The sequence below is a fragment of the Sprattus sprattus genome (assembly GCF_963457725.1).
Source record: "Sprattus sprattus genome assembly, chromosome: 14".
In the NCBI taxonomy this organism is placed as follows: domain Eukaryota; kingdom Metazoa; phylum Chordata; class Actinopteri; order Clupeiformes; family Clupeidae; genus Sprattus; species Sprattus sprattus.
Window position 1 is genome coordinate 26947268 of NC_137912.1, and position 18679 is coordinate 26965946.

Here is an 18679-nt window from a genome sequence, read left to right on the forward strand (position 1 = left end):
TACTATTGGTATTACTTCTTTCCATATACATCATTGTCATGTTCTGTCACAGCATAATTCATTAAGCAGCACCACAACACACAATCACCTTTATCTAATACTGAGAGAACAAATTGCCTTGCTTATGGCATATCATGGCTTTGTTAAAGACGTTTTTTTGTGTCAGCTTTTTTGCATCCTCTCAGTAAATGAAGATGTGAAAAACTTAACAAAATGTACGATTTAATTCGATTCTGAAACATGGAATTAAACCATAGGTAGCTCGGCCATGATGCTAGTGTTGCCTGGTCACGTGACTCCAGCATAATTTCTGTAAGCGTGGTTTCATGCGAATTATTTCTTTTTTAAACAAACATTTGAAAATCTGTTCCACAGTCAGCGGCCATATGGTATAGTGCTTCTGATAAATCATAAATCGATAACTTTGTCTTTTTTATTGCATATTCTTTCAAGCATGAGCAAATAGAGGCGGAGAGCAGAATATCAGGACCAATTGGGATATATTTATAAAATAAAGAGTCGAAAAAGACCTCACAGATGTCCCTTGTCTGGCCAACAGATAAAATGTGTTGTAAACGTTACATTTAAATATTTGAAGAGCAAATATTAGCGAATGAGAATATACACAGGCCTCGTCTTTCTGGCTGTTTAATGACTAATTGGGCATCATTAGGTAGGTCCACACAGATCGAAGTACTGTAGAAATAGGATGGTTTTTAAAATGCCATATGGTCCAAATTATATATTAACCAACGGTTACTAGATAATAATATTTTCATCGTTGGGTGCTTTGTATGTAGAGGACAAACATTCTGAACACCATTATCTCCTTGCCGACGGAGGAAATAGGCAAATAAAGTATTTATTCACGAGAACACAGTGTTCACGCTGTAGAGAATGCACTTTATGACACACTTTATTAGTCAGAACGTCAGTTAATAAAAGCAAATGCGGACTGCAAGGTAAGTCGCCGAGCAGCCCTGGTGCGCAAAAGGGACTTCTATTGAGGTTTGAAAGTCTTTGTCTTGTGTGAAAACTCTGGGTCTATACGCACAGATCGGAATGCAACCAAATAAAACGTTTTTTCTCTGAGGGTAAGGTATGAATTTGTGATCTTGTGAAGCATCATATACAGCAGAACACCAATATATTTTTTCGCGTAAATGGGTACCTAAAGCTACCCAAAGCGCACAACGAAAAAATTATACCGTCACGTATTCGGTTTTCACAATCAAAATAAATGTCTCCTGACTAAACACAGTGACAAAATAAACACGTCCACTTTTTAATAAGTTAAATGATGATTAACAATTCCCAGAAGTCAATGTAAAGCGAGTTAAATTTGCATCTTTCTCATGGTCCCAGGAGACCTATGTTAGAGCTTTTGGCTAACCACCCAGGAAGGCAACCTCAGGACATAAAGTAAAGCCGCCAAGTGAAGTGACACAATCATCAATCATATACAGACCACCTTCATTAACTATCGCCAAAATCTTTCGCAAGCAGCAAAAGGAGCGCACATACAGTTATCCTAACAATTTCTTTGACACTGACAGGTGAGTCAGATGCGCGCTAAATGCAACCCTGGTTTAACGAAAGGAGAGCGCAATCACCCCACCTTTGCTCATAGACAATAACAAACACGCGTGCTCTACCTCTTAAACTACTGTCCAACGTAAGCAAATCCATGTTTAACGTGAAACAATAAATGTGCATTTATCTCAATTGTAAGTTCAAAATCAAGGCTTGATATATGAGAGCGCATTTCTGCGCAGGTTAAGTTCAAATTTTCATCTTGACATAATATTTCTTCCTGATGTCATTGAAATGCGCAACAGGAAAAACAGCAATTTATAGCTTAAACTTAAATAATACGATATTGGCAACTAAACATTTCTGTTCAGGTACATTCCATCACCCCCTTCCTATTCATAGTAAATGGCGTCATCTAGTGATTGGAGTCCTTAACGTCACCTTCGGGGTTTCTCATGCGTTTTGATTTAGTTTGAAGCCATTCGAAGGCTTTTCGGGTTAATTTGCCAGACATGCTTAATGATAGAGTTTTATCTGTAGGCCTAGATAGCCTTGTAAGATTGTAATAGCTTCCATAAGATTTGTTGAATATATAATTTACTATTGTCATTGTTTTTCTATAAGGCCACAGAACATGCATCCTTAAGTGTGACACTCTTAAACCTTCACAAATGTTTAAGCAGCCCTCTCAGTGATAAGAAGGGGTAAAGTGAACGATGTCCATTTCTACAGATTATAATAAAACAGTTATATGCTTGGTGTGTAGTAAGTCACATGATTTGAATTAGCCTACTGTTTTATACAGCCTACTGACTGTTCACGGTAGACTATGCTGACGTGTCGTACCTCTCCACGTACCGGATGTTACTGTTACCATTTCTCTACGTCACGAAGAAATCAGTCTATTTAACTTAGCTTGTGTCTATGGTGACCCCGGAAGAGTAATTGTTTGACGTGTACATTCAACGCATGGGTCCGTATGCTTCCGGTTAAGCTTGTTTGATCAGCAGCGCTCAGTCTTTTCCCCCCTCTTGGCTTTCAGTGAAACAATCACATAGGGCTCCTGGTTCCTCACCTGTGTCTCCCCTAACGGTGAACTTAAACCCACGGATATGGCATCATCGGTCTCGGCACACGCACCGGCTAACCCGGCTCCTGCTCCGCAACTCCAGAGAGGAATAGTGAAGATGGTAACGTTAAGATCATATGGGCACTTAAAGTGTTGGGCTAAGGATATTGCTAGCTAGCTAGTTATTTAGCAAATAGCGGATAGCCAAAGGTGTTCGCAAATAGAGCTTTAGTAGAAATATAGTAAATGTAGCTGTAAGTACTTTCAAAAACTTTACATGGGTAAAAATACACAATCTTGCCAAACTACACAACCCCCCCTCAAGTTTCATGGCTAACGTTATTGCATTGAAAGATTCAGCTGTTCAGGTGAAACCAGACTGATTACCAGCTCGCTAACGTTACTTCCCTACATAGTAAGTGCTCAGAGTTCCTGAGCTTCACTTTGTGATAATAGTAACGTTAAACATGACAGCGTATTGATACCCGGGTTATTTGATTTGATTCGTACTTTGTCTGACTTTGTTACTCTCAACTTTATTCTTGCGACCTTTGAATCGTCATCACTGCTGGATCGTTATGCCTTCACTATGCCTGAACTTCAAGATTGTTAAGCAGCTTGCTAGCTAACGATTTCTGACAGTTTATTGAGGCAAATCGATTGTTACATTGTTTCAAAGCAGTACGTATTCATTCCCATTACCTCTTCAATATCTGTTGCTGATGTTGCAAACTCCTTACATTGCAGCATGCTCACTGATCAGCATTTGATATGCACAGATGTGATATGACTTAGTCAGCTAGCTCGCTAACCTAAACCTAAGTGGTTCGGTCCATCACCATGCCTGAGGTGATCAGTGTTTCCCAGCGACAGCTAGCGTCCACGCTTCAAGTTTTTCCACTGTCCACGTACCAAGTTTGTTGCGCTGTCTGCAACACAATTTCATTTGACATTCAACAGATGATAACATTGTGGCATGATCAAAGTTCATGGGCTCTAGCTATAATGACAAGCTATGCCGAATGACTTCTGTAAGACGGCTTAGTATAGCGCCTTCAGACGTTTTCATAAACTTGGGGGTGAGCCAACATCAGCCATACTGTTAGCTTCTATTAAGAGCTTAACTGCGTTACAAACGGTAATCAGCTGGAATCAGTGTTTCATTGAATGGAGTATGGTTGGAATCGCGTTGCGCGCTGAGATATTGTCTCAGCGATTAGTCGAGAGTTTTCTGAATGTTTACTTTCCCCCGAGTCTTGAAAGGACTGTTTGAGGCCACAGCTAGAAACTGACACGTAGGCCTAATTTTTCAGCTTCTGAGACCTCTGTCAGGCTAGTTGCAGCTCTACATTTTGAAGCTTAATATCAATGTGTGTAGTTTAATTAACACATGAAGAATGAGTATTAATATGTGTAGCTGAATATGAAAATATATATATATAAAAAACACATTTCTGTCTTATCGTGATAGTTATAGTCAAGTTCACCCCTCTGTCCTAGACCATATGCCAGAGATCTGAGACAAAATGGAAACTTATCATCACAAGTTCAATTGCTAATTAGAAGAATTTAAGTGGCATGGTTTTCAAGACTTGCATTTTTGTCATATGTTGTTAAACTTTAAGTGAATTCATTATTTTGAGTCAAGCATACATAATTAATATTCAGTGGAAATACGGCATTCATGGTGGAATGAGCCTGTTATTATGTTCAATAGAAAGGTTGTGTTTTTATCTGCAGTGTTCTGCTAAATTTAAAAGCAGAGCAAATGGCATGTCTTGCCATGAATAGATGTTAGTTCAACGTGCCTATGCATATACTGTGGTTTTCCTCATCTTATTTGGAAAGACTGTCCAGCCTATTAATTAAGTGTTACTTTTGTCTTTATTTGACAGGTATTGTCTGGATGTGCCATCATTGTTCGGGGCCAACCTAAAGGTGGCCCCCCCCCTGAGCGCCAGATCAACCTGAGTAACATCCGGGCAGGAGCTCTGGCTCGTCGAGCTGCCCAGAGTCAGCCAGACGCTAAGGACGTTCCAGATGAGGTGAGTTGTTGTTTCTATATTAGGTCATATGTATAAACGTACATATATGTGCGTGTGTCTATCGATTATTTGTTGGATGACCGTTTCAAACATTGTTAGTATGATTATGTTAGTATCATTCAAATATTAGAATTGTCTATGTGCACCAAATGCCTATGTGAAAAACTTAGCGACCAGTAACACCTGAAACCTGTCAGCCTGCAAAAAATCTGACTGTCAGAAATCTTTGACCAGAATGTAATGTCCCAATAGCTATGGCAGAGTTCCATTTGAATGAAATGATATAAAGTTATCTTGCTGACTTTACAGTCTCCTCAACTTATACAAATCTAATTGGAAAGGCTGAAACCCTCAGGGTGTCTGGACAGATTGATTCAAGACTCAGTAGCTGCTATTAACTCACCCTAGCAACTGCCAACTGTTAAGATGGTTCCCTAAGCTAGAGATAGCTAGGATAGTTCATAGCGAGGTTAACTGACATGAGACCTCACATGTTTTATACGTCTCACAGAGGTTTGCTCTCCATAGCGTCCCATTAAATATAATCAGGTGGCAATACACAACCTATACCAACCAATACACAAGTATAATCTATTCCATGTTTTTTCCTGATACATTAATGACTTGATATGGGCTCAATACTGTACTGTGTGGGATGATTTACAAATGGAACTGATGTCTCGTAGCATAACTTACTGGAGGTTAAATGTGAAACGGAAACAGAAACAAAGTGTTAAGTGCAAAGTAATATTAAGGAACACTTTGTATTGGTCATAATCGAGATGAAGTCTAGAACAAACACTGCTTACTGTACCTTTAATGCTATTTAGACAATACATCAACTCTGGAAGTTCTGTGAGATGTATTATTATTGTTATATGTACATTTTAAGCATTTCATTTAGGTATTTATTTGTTTATTGAATGTTCCATTCATTAATTTATCTATTTGTTTTTTTGTTTGTTTTTATATAATAACATTTTTGCTTATTATTTCAATGTACCCTTTTCTTGCCTGGAGAACAGTCATATTTGTTAAATCTACCTGTTATCCACATCATGCTGGTGCAAGGAGGGACCATAGGATTAGTCTAGTTTGCATGAACATCTAGTATATCCTTTGAGGAACCCAGAGCATCAGTTGCAAATTTGACTTCTGTCCCCTCTAGTGGCTTGGCGTGGCAATTGCATAACAGTTGTTTTCTTCTGTTTTAGCCATATGCTTTCCAGGCGCGAGAGTTTCTGAGGAAAAAGCTGATTGGAAAGGAGGTGTGCTTTACTGTGGAGATAAAGACTGCCCAGGGCAGAGAGTATGGCTTGGTCTACCTTGGAAGGGGTAAGATATTGCATTGGTATATAAACGAACCAACAGACACACTCATGCCCACACTCATGCGTCTACTACTGTTCCTCCTCTTGTCTTACTTTCTACTTAACAGCTCTTGCTGATTAGTGTTTAAACTCAAGACGTAGTACTTTATATTGGTAGATTTGACCAAGTTATTTTCAATAGCTGATTTGTATGGCAGATTCTTGTCTTTTATCTCTGCAAGCCTTGATGTGACAGCTCAAAGTAGGACAATTATGTGAAACAGTAGTGAAAAATGAAGAGACTGGGTAAAAAGGCAAATGTTTAGTCAGTATGTTTTAATCACCTCATGAGATTTAATTCCAATAAAACAAAATGCCTTTATTATTAATTAATTTTGAAGCTATGTTGGCTCTCAGTTCATTCTTATCTTCAGTGTTCAGTGGAGGGAAAATGTATGTCATTTGGGATCTATCCAACCACTCAGATTTGCCCACTGCTGCATGCCCACTTAACACCATTATTAGGAAACACTGCTGATGTTTTGTTGGTAGTTTTTCTATCTTTCATCCATTATGCTTTTGTTAAATGCTCAAATCAAGTCAATATTGTCAGTAGTATCTGCCACAAAATGGTTATTATAAGTAACAGGCCGCTGTTGGGACCCCAAACAATGACTGACCTTCAGCTCTCCATGTATTCATTTTGAGTTATTTTCTTTCTTGTTTCCTTTCTGTCTGCAGACACGTCAGGAGAAAGCCTAGCAGAGTCTCTGGTGGTTGAGGGTCTTGCCACAGTTCGTAGAGAAGGCATCAGAGGCAACAAGTGAGACTATGTATTCCTTTTCCTGTTATTGTTTACACCACGAAAATGTCTTGTTCTACTACACCTGCTCTTTCTGCTGATATCTACCAGCAGATGGCAGTGTAGTTCAGCTTATGAAGCCCAACCTCTTGGTAGGAAAATCTTTAGTGCACACACATACCTGCATGTGAATGTCTGAATTTAAATGCCTCAGCAGCTTTCTCTCAGACGTTCACTGGTGGCGAAGTGTATTTGGTTGATGAGATGTCTAAAATGGATATTCAGGCTGTTGGTGTGGCGGGTCTCAGATCAGGGGATGATATTTCAGAGACTGCGACATTTAGCTAAATGTTTGCTAGTGTAAATGCCCTGGAGAGAAGAGTTCTTACTAACATTAAGCATACATTTGAGTGCTATGCCCTTTCTCGTTAGGCTACATTGTTGCTGATTGTTCAGTTCAACTCTCCAATCACCTCTATCATCTCACACCTGGGTTTGCTGTCAGTGTCAGTTGAGTAGACTGGGAACTGTGGCCATCACACGTGACCTCTCTCCCGCTAGCACTCTTCCTGTCTCTCACATAAACACATAGTTGATTAGATTTAGATTTGACAGAGATTGTCCCCACTCACAGTGGGATTTAGCGCTGCCAAAAGAAAAGGTAGGCACTGTTTTTCAGTTTTAGAATGGAAAATCTTCACTAGTTATGCAATCCAGTTGCCCAGAAGAGCTGAGCTAATGATTAGTCCCCTCTGTGGCACTAATAGCAGAAAGAGAAATCGATAAAGTGCACTAACACACAACAGACATGTACTTATTCATTCACCAATCTGGTCTTAGGGCTGGAGTTACAGTGAATGCATCAACTTAGTGGGCAATATCCTCAGTGGTCATTATGTAACTCTGAATGAGTCTCCTGCCTGCTAAGTGCAACTCCACACGTGTTTTGAGTGAGCTCCTTCCCTAATTTTTTTAAAAACATAAGCAAAACGCCCATCATCTTTGCATTTTGGCAGTAGTGTGTCTTAGTCCCAGGCATTGTGTCTTTGGTCAAAAGTGGAACACACTATAAATTCAGGGGTTTATTAGCTGATTTTAGTCAAAGCATTTGAAGATATCCAGTTAATGCATGAACCTTACAGAAGATGCAACAGTCAGTCTGCAGTTGGTTCAGTCTCCATTGAGTTCATGAAGTGGATTTAAAGAGGGTTACAAATTCTGAAGTGCTTGGTGTTTGGGAAATACTGCTGACAAAAGGCTAAGTGGCAAGGTATTTGCACTTGTTGAAAACACTGGTCCTCACAAATACGGCCAAATGAGTCTTGTTTGTCTGTTGAGATAATTATAGGAGGCTTTTGAAGTCGATTGTCTTCCGGCACATTTTGAAGTAACATTTTCAAACTAAAATCTCAGTAAGCAATAATGGAAAATAAAAAAAGAATAGTCTGCTACACTCAAATTAGCAGAAAAAACATTTCCAGCTGTTGGACTGACTTTGCTCTTTCAGAAAGAGTTTGTTCCCTTTAAAGCAGAGTTTGTGTGGATGTTGTTGTAGTGTTTTTGGGCTTGTGTCCAGTATTCCAATTAGCTCCATACTGCATCTGAACCCACTGCCTGGGCTCTGCTCTGTGTGCTGAGTTGGTTTTAATTGAGTCCCTGCTCCCTGCTCATTCTTCCACTCCTTCTTGTTTTTGCACTTGTAATGAGAGCGAGAGCTCATTTGCACAAAGCTTTCTCAGATGTCCTCTCATCCACACTCTGATTTAACCCTCATTAAAAATCTTTTGACAAACTTCAGTAAAATGTAATTATTTTTTTATTAATAATGATGGGATTAATTGAGACACATGTCTGGTATTGATAAGTAGTAATGCCTTTACAGGAGTTCATGCCCTCAAAAAGGGTTTCCATCTTCTCTCCAGTTAGACACACTGAGCACAGCAACACAAAACTCAGACCTCTTATTGTAAATGTGTGTAGCATGGCCTTGGCTCGGACTCCTCATTGACAGACAGACCCAGTGATGGGTTGACTTTTTTTTTTTTTTTTTGTAGTGGTCGTTTTGTATTCTGGCTCTGTTCCAGAGAGTGGGTTCTATTACTTTGGCTATTCAGACTGTTTTACCAACCCACAATTCGCCTTTTTTTTAAACCTCACAATTCCTTTAACACATCAACAGTTTGTCCACCATACTCAATTTTGGCCCCCTTTAAAGAGGCATTCCTGAGTCATTATCTGTTTTTATCTTACCTTCTTAACTGACTTAATTTGCGTGAGCTAATAACGAGCAGGCTAGCTTGCAGACTGATGCATTCAGTAATATATTTGGTGTTCTTACATTTTCATGGGATCCTCTGACCTGGAAGCTATAGTGAATTGCCTCAGCAGCTAGTGGGAATGTAAAGTGTGTCTTCACATAATCATGCCATAAAAAAAGACTTGATTGGCCATTTATTAATTGTATAGTTGTGACTGAATTTCTGCTGTTTCAAGATGTAACCTTTAACCTTGAAGATGTAGACTTGTTTATGTTTATTCTTAGAATTAGATGTTTTTTTGTTTTTTTTTAAAGGTACCTCTTTCTTTTCAGACTCACCCTTGCATTGCCTCTAGGAGTGTTTGTCTGTCTGGTTTTGTTCTGGAGAGGCAAGCACAGATTTAAATGTCTGTTTGTTATAATCACAATGTCGTCTGTGTGTCTGTGTGTGTGTCTGTGTGTCTGTGTGTCTGTGTGTGTCTGTGTGTCTGTGTGTGTGTCTGTGTGTGTGTCTGTATGTGTGTCTGTGTGTCTGTGTGTGTGCGCATGTTACTTTGTCCACTGAAGTCCTGAACAGGCCAGGCTGTGTGATCTGGAGGAGACGGCGAAGGCTGCTAGAAAGGGGATGTGGTCAGAGGGAGGTGGCGCCCACACCATCCGGGACCTGAAATATAGCATTGAGAATCCCCGCAACTTTGTGGACTCTTTGCATCAGAAACCAGTCAATGGTGAGGCACACACTTGCACAGCTATCCACTACTTTTAGCTATGCACTCAGCTTTTATTCTTCAACAGACACATGGCAAATCATCTGAAGGCTGGTAATGGCGTTCCGACCCGAAGTACCAAACAACATTGTATAGAGCAGCATTTAGTATTACTGTTGGTTTACGAGAGAACTTTAAGTGAGACTTAGGATTACTGTTAGTGGGAAGAGCAAATGCTTGCAGATTAAAGGCCCTGTTTTGCGCAGGAAAACTAGATTGTAACTGTATCTTCATAGATGTATGTGTTTTTTCACTCTACGTAGCCATCATTGAACATGTGCGAGATGGCAGTGTGGTGCGAGCTCTTCTCCTGCCTGATTATTACCTGGTGACGATCATGCTGTCTGGTGTCAAGGTGAGTTAGCAACGCGCTTGCTATCAGTACTCTACCGAGTTCCCTAGAATCACTTTTTGTGTTTATTCCTCTCTCCCATCAGTTGGTAGTGTTTGAGTCTTAATATCACATGTATGTGCATATCCAGTGTCCAACATTTAAGCGAGATCCAGATGGCATGGAGACCATTGAGCCGTTTGCTGCGGAGGCAAAGTTCTTCACCGAGTCCCGCCTCCTTCAGAGGGATGTCCAGATCATTCTGGAGTCCTGCCCCAATCAAGTCATCCTGGGGACCATCATGCACCCGGTAGGAATGGACACTCAGATTGCCCTACTCCTTTTGAAGAAATGTTTTTTTAATCATTTCTTGATGTAGATAATGAAGACATTAATACATTGACACATCTATGAAGACATTAAAACATTGACACCTATGAAGACATTAAATACAATGACACATCTATGAAGACATTAATACAATGACACATCTATGAAGACATTAATACATTGACACCTATTGTCACGTCCCGGTCTAGGGCTTTAGGACATGACGGAAAAGTTGTGCAAAAACGGGCAGACAACGGAATGAAAATGATTGTGTATTTATTTACCAATGAAAAGAGTCACTTAACGAAGGTGCCAAAAAGAACTAAACAATAAAAAAAACACAAGGCCTCGAGAACAGGCCTCCACAGCCTGACGCTCTCTCCCAGTCTCTCACACCAGGGAGTAGCGTAGTTGGTAGTGGTGCGGGCAAGGCCCGATGTTGAGCCTAGCGGCAATGAGGTGTTGCAATAGTGGCAGACAACACAGAATGCGCGATTCCCACAAGCCAGTCACGTCTGATGGATTCGTCTGCTTTTAAAGGGCCGGGACTTCTATAGGCCCAATTGGATTCCAGCCCTAATCAGCTGCACCCCAACTCACCTGCAAAACACACAAGACAACACAGAAGCACAGGCAAAAACACATAGACAGACCCACAGGGTCGTAACACCTATGAAGACATTAATACAATGACACATCTATAAAGACAGTAATACATTGACACATCTATGAAGATATCCAAGTCTGACACATGACTCCTTATTTCCTCTTCTGCTCTTCCCTCTGTGCTCCCCCATAGTATTGTTTTACACCTTTGTGTATGTTTCATCTATGTTTTACACCTGTGTGTATGTTTCATGTATTGCAGAATGGGAACATCACGGAGCTTCTTTTGAATGAGGGCTTTGCACGTTGTGTGGACTGGTCTATGGCTGTCTATACTCAGGGTGCAGAGAAACTGCGAGCTGGTGAAAGGTCAGTATTGGTCTTTGGAGAAATGAATTGTACAGCCATTCTTTGTACTTATAGACAACACATAGAATCTTCTAGGTAACACCTACTTAAAGAGGTAAACCTTCAAATCTACATCACAAAACCTATCTGTGCTCTGGCACCTGCCCTACCTCAGTGATCCTCTCCGAGTGTGTGTATGGGGCAGCAGAAGGTGCAGTGCCAGTCTGGGGTTATCATTTCCAGGTAGCTTATTGCAAGCATGCCCTACAGCAACCAGAGCCTGTAGTAGCTGCAGTAGCTGTACTCAGAGCAAAGCTGTTTTTGTGTTATCTTGATTTAACGAGAAGGACAGATATCAATGGCTGAAAGACCGCAAGTTTCTTTTTTGGCTTACTGTGGTACTAAGACTGGCTGTTCAGATGGTTTGTATTGTGGGAGTGACCTGATCATGATGTTTTCTGAGCATATTTTCATGTGTTTCTGTGGGCTGTTGTCTTCCAGGAGTGCTAAGGAACGCAAAGTGAGAATCTGGAAGGACTATGTCGCTCCCACTGCCAACATGGATCAGAAAGACCGACAGTTTGTTGCCAAGGTGATAAGAATGACTGTCTGTGTGTGAAATGTTTAAAAACCTGTTCTAAAAGGTTCTTAGTTGTATTGGCAGCCATTCATGTAGAAGTCGTATTTAGAGCACACAGCAATGTTTTTCTCCTCCTCTTACTTTTGCTCTCCTGTACTGCTGAGCTGCCTAGTGAGCCTTTTCATTAAATGACTACGTGATTGGTTGTGGTTGCTCCACCAAGAGCCCAAGAGATAAACCACATACCATTAAGAGCTTTTTAGGGAGGCCCTTCCAAAGTTAGAGTGTTTGATATAGCTCTATCACCTGCTTGGAATGTGCTTAGCATATTTAGGCCAAGCATAACTATCTCCAAGTAATATTTATGTGGGTAATGTCCAGTGATCTGTAGCTGATAAACCACATGATATTGTAGGCTTTAAAAAGTGCAAGTCTAATTGACCTTTATCTCGCACTGAACATGACTTTAATGGAGGCTTGGTGCATTGAGTTTTTACAGCTGAAAGTTTCCTGAGTTTTAAGTGGAGATATGATTTTTTTTTTTTTTTTTTTCCCTGAGTTGAGTCCTGAAAAATTCATGGTTACCATTTGGTTATGTAAAGGTGTTGCTGTGCAATCTGCTTACAGAATGAATTTCTCTAGAAACTGCGACACACATAAAAACCCTCAATGTGTCTTTTTTTTTTTCTGAGCCAAAAAGACTAGTGCTCAAGAATAAATAATTTATGCCAACTTCAGCTACCCTGGAATCTGTCAGCGAGGCAAATGCCTCATTTCCACTCGCACTGAAAGCCATTTATTTATCTTTATGTTACTGTTATGGTGTCGTGTGGGAATGGGAGAAAAAAACATGACCGTTAATCTCTCCCCTGGCGACATAGTAACATTAACGGTTATCATCTGACACGGCTCCAGTGGGAATTGGTACCATTTTCCCCCTTCATTCACTACAGTGAAGCTCTTGCCCCAGTGATGTCATTATTTCTCTCAGAATTGTTTAATTTCTGTGTGAAGCATTAAACTTCATCTACAAATGGTTATGAGCACTTTGAACCCAAGACTGCCTTTTATTGCTGATCTGATACTGAGAGATTTGCTTCAGGCTATGCAGCAAACAGTGTTGCCTGGTTGCTATGGTCGCCTAGTTGCTATGCCAGCTAACTACCTAGCTAGCTAAGGAAACTTAAAATAACCTTAAACGGTTTAAATGGCAGAGCTTCATTTGCATGAAATGATGGCTAGTAATCCAGCTGACATCACAGTCTCCTCAATTTAACTTTTAATTATAAAATGAAAATGTAGAAACCTTCACAGTGCCTGTGCAGCTTTCCTGCTTGGCCCCCAAATACATACGTATGACTTAACAACTAATTAGTTCATATTAAAGGTAAACACCACTCCACTGCCTCCTTCTGCCCCCACATCCAAATTCTTGTTGGGGCTTCCTCAGTTTCAAAAGTGACCCCCACTACACCTGTAGTGTGTGGTACTGAGCACCAGAGGGCACATATCTCCATTCAGGCTGTCCTTGATTTGTTTAAGATGCTTTTGATAAAGGTGTATATGGTGTTGGCATCCTCTGAATTTTCTTTTTCCTCCACTACTGCCTGGAGGAGGATTGTAATCAGACACACACAAACCGTGAGTGTGTCAGGGTCTCTAATCTATTCAGTTTATTTTAGTGACATGGTTCATGATTACTATGGAGCATATTTTATATCGTGTTAGTTTGCGGGTGGAGGCTCTTGGCTATTATGTTGGCATTGCTCACTGGACTGCAGGACTGTGTTTCCCACATGACCTGCAGGTGGCAGCAAACACACATCAGAGGAATGAGTTGAGTGACTCACGGCGTTTGGACATCCCTCTTGGCAGACTGCAGAGAAGTGCTGTGCATATGCAGCTGCTAATTAAGCAGCAAATGTACTGGCCAGCCATTTTCTGCTCCTCCACCTCCATCTCAACACTCATTTCTCTCCAAAAAGGGGAGGGCTGTTATCTCAAAGCGATATGACCTTGTTTTCTGGTGTGCGTGTGTGTTTGTGTGAGAAAGAAAGAAAGAAAGAGGCCATATGTGAAGATCTTGATGGTTTGCTGATTGCACAACATAAAGTGTTTTGCTTGACTGAAATCTCACTTTTGCTCTAGCTAATGGATGCTTTGAATGGTTGGCGGTATTAGTTCCATAGAGTTAGTTTTTGTCCGTAATTGACTGTTTCTCAGTTAGTAGACATTTTGTGAGGGGTGTGTGTGCCTGTAAGAGGGGGGGAAATGCTTCACTGAAGACTTCAGTTGTGGAGCTCTGTACTGCTGAAGTGGTGACTGATGTATTTGAGGGTACAAGCTGTGTTCTAATGAAATGGAGGATGCCGTATGCTCTCATAGTCATGGAAACGGGATCCAAATATGTGTCACTGAAGCAGCAGTGCATCCCAGCCCCCGACTCAACCTTGGCCAATCACAATCTGTGAACCTCAGGCTGAACCTCTTGACAAATGGTCGACTGGTGCCAATACATACCCTTTCCCTAATCATTTCTGCCTTGGGGCAACTCTGAAATCTTCTTCCAATCGGCTGTGGCATCAGAAGGGTAGTGTTGGCGAGTGTGTCGGCTCTGCAGCTTCTGTTGTCTGGAGTCCGATCAATCACTTCACTCATCCACAGCCCAATCTCTCCTCAGGGAATGAACCCATATGTAATATGTACCCAGTCCTCCTCCTGTATTTGAAGAGAGCTGCAGAAACAGCCTAAATTCTTTGGCATGAGTCAGAATGCTGCTCCCCCCCCCCCCCTGCCCCAGACACACTTGGCTTGGAACAATGTGAGGTGTTTGTGTTGGCTGTCTGGTATCGTGTCTTTATTCTTTCACATGGCATCTTAATAGCCCTATCATAGTGTGATCAAAGCATGTGATTTCCTTGTGAGATGGCAAAAGATATTTATTAGCATTTGTGTCTTTTAGATGGCTCTATTATTTCCCCTTTCTTTTTTGCTTTTGCAACTCTGATAAGCCCACAGAACAATTTTTGTTGGAGCAAGAGCATCATTTTGGTAAACACTTCTTTTTTGTCTCTTTCTGTCCCAGGTGATGCAGATACTGAATGCGGACGCCATTGTTGGGAAGCTGAACTCCGGAGAGTGCAAGACCATCCATCTGTCCAGCATCCGACCCCCCAGACTGGAGGGAGAGGTAAGGCTAGGGTCCGACACAAGAGTTCTGGGATAACACTGGAGAAATACAATGGACAGCTGTTTAGATGGGTGGGAAAGGTTGAACTGTGATGACTGTCATTGGACCTACCTGCTTCCATGCCACCCTGGCCATTTCTGAGATTTCAGGGCACTTACTGTGCGAGGCAGTGTTTGTGGAAAAGGAGAACTGGATCCTTTTCTCTTCTACCTCCTTGGTCTTTTAAAAAAAACAGGGTTTATATGGTTATGAAAAACTTTGGAAAGCTATGGAAGTTGAAAATGTCCATAGCTGGAGATTTTTTTTTCGTAAATATAAACTATAAAACTATATTGGTTAAACAATACTTGTGTTGGGGCAGATCACTTTCTATTGTGTTCTTCTCTGTGTGGGCTACTAGTGTCAGACACCTTGTTGAGTTGCCACATCTACTGTGAGGATGTGTGAATTTGTGAAGTGGCAGGAAAATGCTAATTTAGTAATGTCTGCTTGATTTGGATAAGTATAGGGCACTTTCTCTCGGACACTGCTGCCTTCTGAAGTTAATGTCAGTGTTACTGGACACTTTTAGTTACTTGTTTATTTTACAGACATCGTTGCCTCCGTCATTTATGTTAATTAGGGCTGCACAGCGGAGTTTTAAGGGTTTGACACATGTTGACCTTCTGGAAACATCTTACTCGTGTGTCAGTGTTATTTAGAGACATTGTTATTGAAATATACTCTGGTACATTTTGACATGGATTTTGTATTCTTATTTTTCACGTGTACACAGATGTTTCAAAATTCCCTCTAGGTTCTGCAATCTTGCATTCTCACAATTTCAATGATTTCCCGCATTTGCAATTTTCTGTTATTACCGCAACATTTCTCTGAAAATGGATTTTTTTTTTGCATATTCCTAATTGATTTTATTTAACTCCAAATCACTGAATTTAACCGCAATTTGGGGGAATTACCACAGTTAATTCAGTCATGTTTGGCCTCAACAAACCCTAGCGAGATCCTGGACAAATCATTTTGACATGTCTTTTTTTAAAGATCATGTTCAATTTCAATGTCAATTTCTATTGCAATGTTCAATTTCTTAAAAGCGGTGTATGAATGTATAACAGTGTAGCAAGTACAGTCCCAGGGGAATTATGGGGGAGGTTTTCTAATTAAAAAAGAACAGTTAAATATAGCGGTGAAAATACGCATGACGATGAGGATGAGGCCTGGGGGATTAGCTGCCTTGTGGGTGAACTTTGACCTTGCTGCAAACTGATGAGTCTGCGAATGATAGAGTTGGTCTCTTTTGAGAAGCACTTTTCCTCCGCAATGAATGACATAATTAGCCTGGCTAGTGACTAATATGTATTCTTACTCTTTTTTTAGGCAAATTGGGAGTTAAAATCTTTATCTGTACAAAGCTGTCATTCAGATAAATACACTTCAAACATGAGCAGTGTGAGCTGCTTGTGTCTGTAGAGACTGTTGAGAGCATTTTGATCCCAGTTACCAGCCTATAGATTTAATCAGATTACGAAATTGCAAAGATAATATCCACAGCAATAAAGCACAAGCTTTTATCGCACATTTACCAAAGTTTAAATAATTCTGATCCAGGGAGAACTAAAAACCACGATCACAACTCTATGTATTTATTCATTTGTTGTCTAAATGTGTCTGCCCGAAAGCAAGAGCCAAGTGTCCTTTGATGTCATTTCAAATGAATGCATTAGGGAGAGTAGGATTTGGAGTGGAGAGGCTGGATTGCTCTCTCTGCTGAGAGCCTCTGGATGCAGAGGTTGGTTTCCATCGCTGGAAAGAACTCATCACAAATCCTCAGAGAGATGACAGATGAGGTGGATGTGCGCTCATCTCTGTCTCCTCTTCGCTTATTTCCCTCCATTTTCTGTCTCCCCATCACCTCCTCTGCTCTCTCTCCCCCCCCCCCCACACACACACACACATTCACAGTTTAATTCCCATCTTTTAAGTCTTCATTATCCCTCCTTCCAGTCTGCCTTTCACTCTATCCCTCTGACAGAGAGGTAAGAGTGCCAGAGATAGGTATATACACACACACACACACACACATCCAGACCCCCCTCCTATCCTTGTGGGAGTCTCTTCTGCGGTCCGACCCTGAGCTCGGTGCTCTCTGGCTGCCTCTCTCTGTTCTGACGTGTAGTTCTGCAGAGGCTGCGGCTGCACCAGATGCTTTGACAGCATGCATTTTGTGCTCCAGTGCACAGTCGTATGTTAGGGGCTGCCTGCCGAGTGAGCGCAGAGCAGAGGGCTGCTTTGGCTTCCCTCTACAACTCTTGGTGGGTCTGCTTGAGAGATCACGCCATATAGTCATGCATGATCCAGACATGTGCTCCCAGAGAGGTCAGTGTGTCCTTGAGTAAGGCACACACAGGCAGTTGGATTGGTACATGCTGGGACTCATTTTGACTTGCGTCCTTAAAGGTATGTCAGTGTATAAGGACACAGAAATTTGAACAACCTTTAAAAAAAAAATGCTGCCCTTTAATTGGAAGGGCACCTACATGGGGATTTTCTATTTTACCCTCCCCTATTTTTTCCCTCAAATGTTATTTAGTAAAGGACAATGAAAAAAGCATGTGAAAAACAGCATACAGTCAACTGCTTAGTTCAATTCAGAGTATATTCTGATGTCTTAAGTGTGCTAGTAGCACAACATGTTTCAGACACCCAGTTTATATGGGCAATAAATGTAACGAGTTTGTCCTTATTGTTAAATCTGTAGACAGCAGTGCGAGGGTTAATCTGTACAATACAGAGGGGCCTGTTCATATCTTTGTTCAGGTAAATGGTTCCCTTCCCCTTCCTAAGACTAACATTCTCTTGTGGAAAGAGTATGAAGAGTATTTACTGAACTCAACACACCAAATTCAGTATACACACCAATTCAGTATACTCACCAATTTCAGTATACACACCAATTTTGTATAGTATGACTATATATGCTAAATGATATTAACCTGAGATGTCATCCCATATGTTATCCCAATAACTCTATACACTTTTGCAAGTGCCAATGTTAATTGTTGATAATATTATCATTATTATTAACTACCTACTAGCCGAGAGTGAGGTCATGCAGGTAAATATCAGACAGAGGCCGTAATGTATCGACCGAGCGATAGCGAGGTTGATGCGGCAAAGCCGAAGTCTGATATTTACCTGCATGAACGAACGGTCGAGGTTAGTAAGTTGTTTATTATATGGCATTTAAGCTCTCTTCAGTTTGAAAATAAATGGTAATTGTAGATAGAAAACATGTCGTTTTGTTCAGCTCTCAAGTCTTCTAACGACACAATGTATTTCAGGTGTTGCCTAGCAAACAATGACTTGCTAACTTCAAGTTACAATGATCAATAGAAAACGGACAACAGGGCTCAGCTTAAATGGCTTTAATTTACAGTTTAACACACAAGTGATTCAAACTATATTAGTCTAGTCTTCATCATCACTTTCAATAACACATTTTCGCTGCTTC

General features: G+C 40.8%; 1 protein-coding gene across 1 annotated transcript in view; it reads left to right on the forward strand.

Annotated features, from left to right (window-relative positions):
- Positions 1-2564: 2564 nt before the first annotated feature.
- The window catches only part of snd1 (staphylococcal nuclease and tudor domain containing 1), a 142598-nt gene continuing 126483 nt past the window's right edge, over positions 2565-18679 (forward strand). Inside the window, exons 1-10 of the mRNA XM_080851628.1 lie at positions 2565-2723; positions 4498-4647; positions 5862-5982; positions 6699-6780; positions 9584-9744; positions 10047-10138; positions 10266-10424; positions 11313-11419; positions 11900-11990; positions 15064-15168. Of these exons, the coding sequence (XP_080707754.1) occupies positions 2646-2723; positions 4498-4647; positions 5862-5982; positions 6699-6780; positions 9584-9744; positions 10047-10138; positions 10266-10424; positions 11313-11419; positions 11900-11990; positions 15064-15168 (1146 nt within the window). The 5' untranslated portion in view covers positions 2565-2645. The remainder of the gene's footprint in view (positions 2724-4497; positions 4648-5861; positions 5983-6698; positions 6781-9583; positions 9745-10046; positions 10139-10265; positions 10425-11312; positions 11420-11899; positions 11991-15063; positions 15169-18679) is intronic.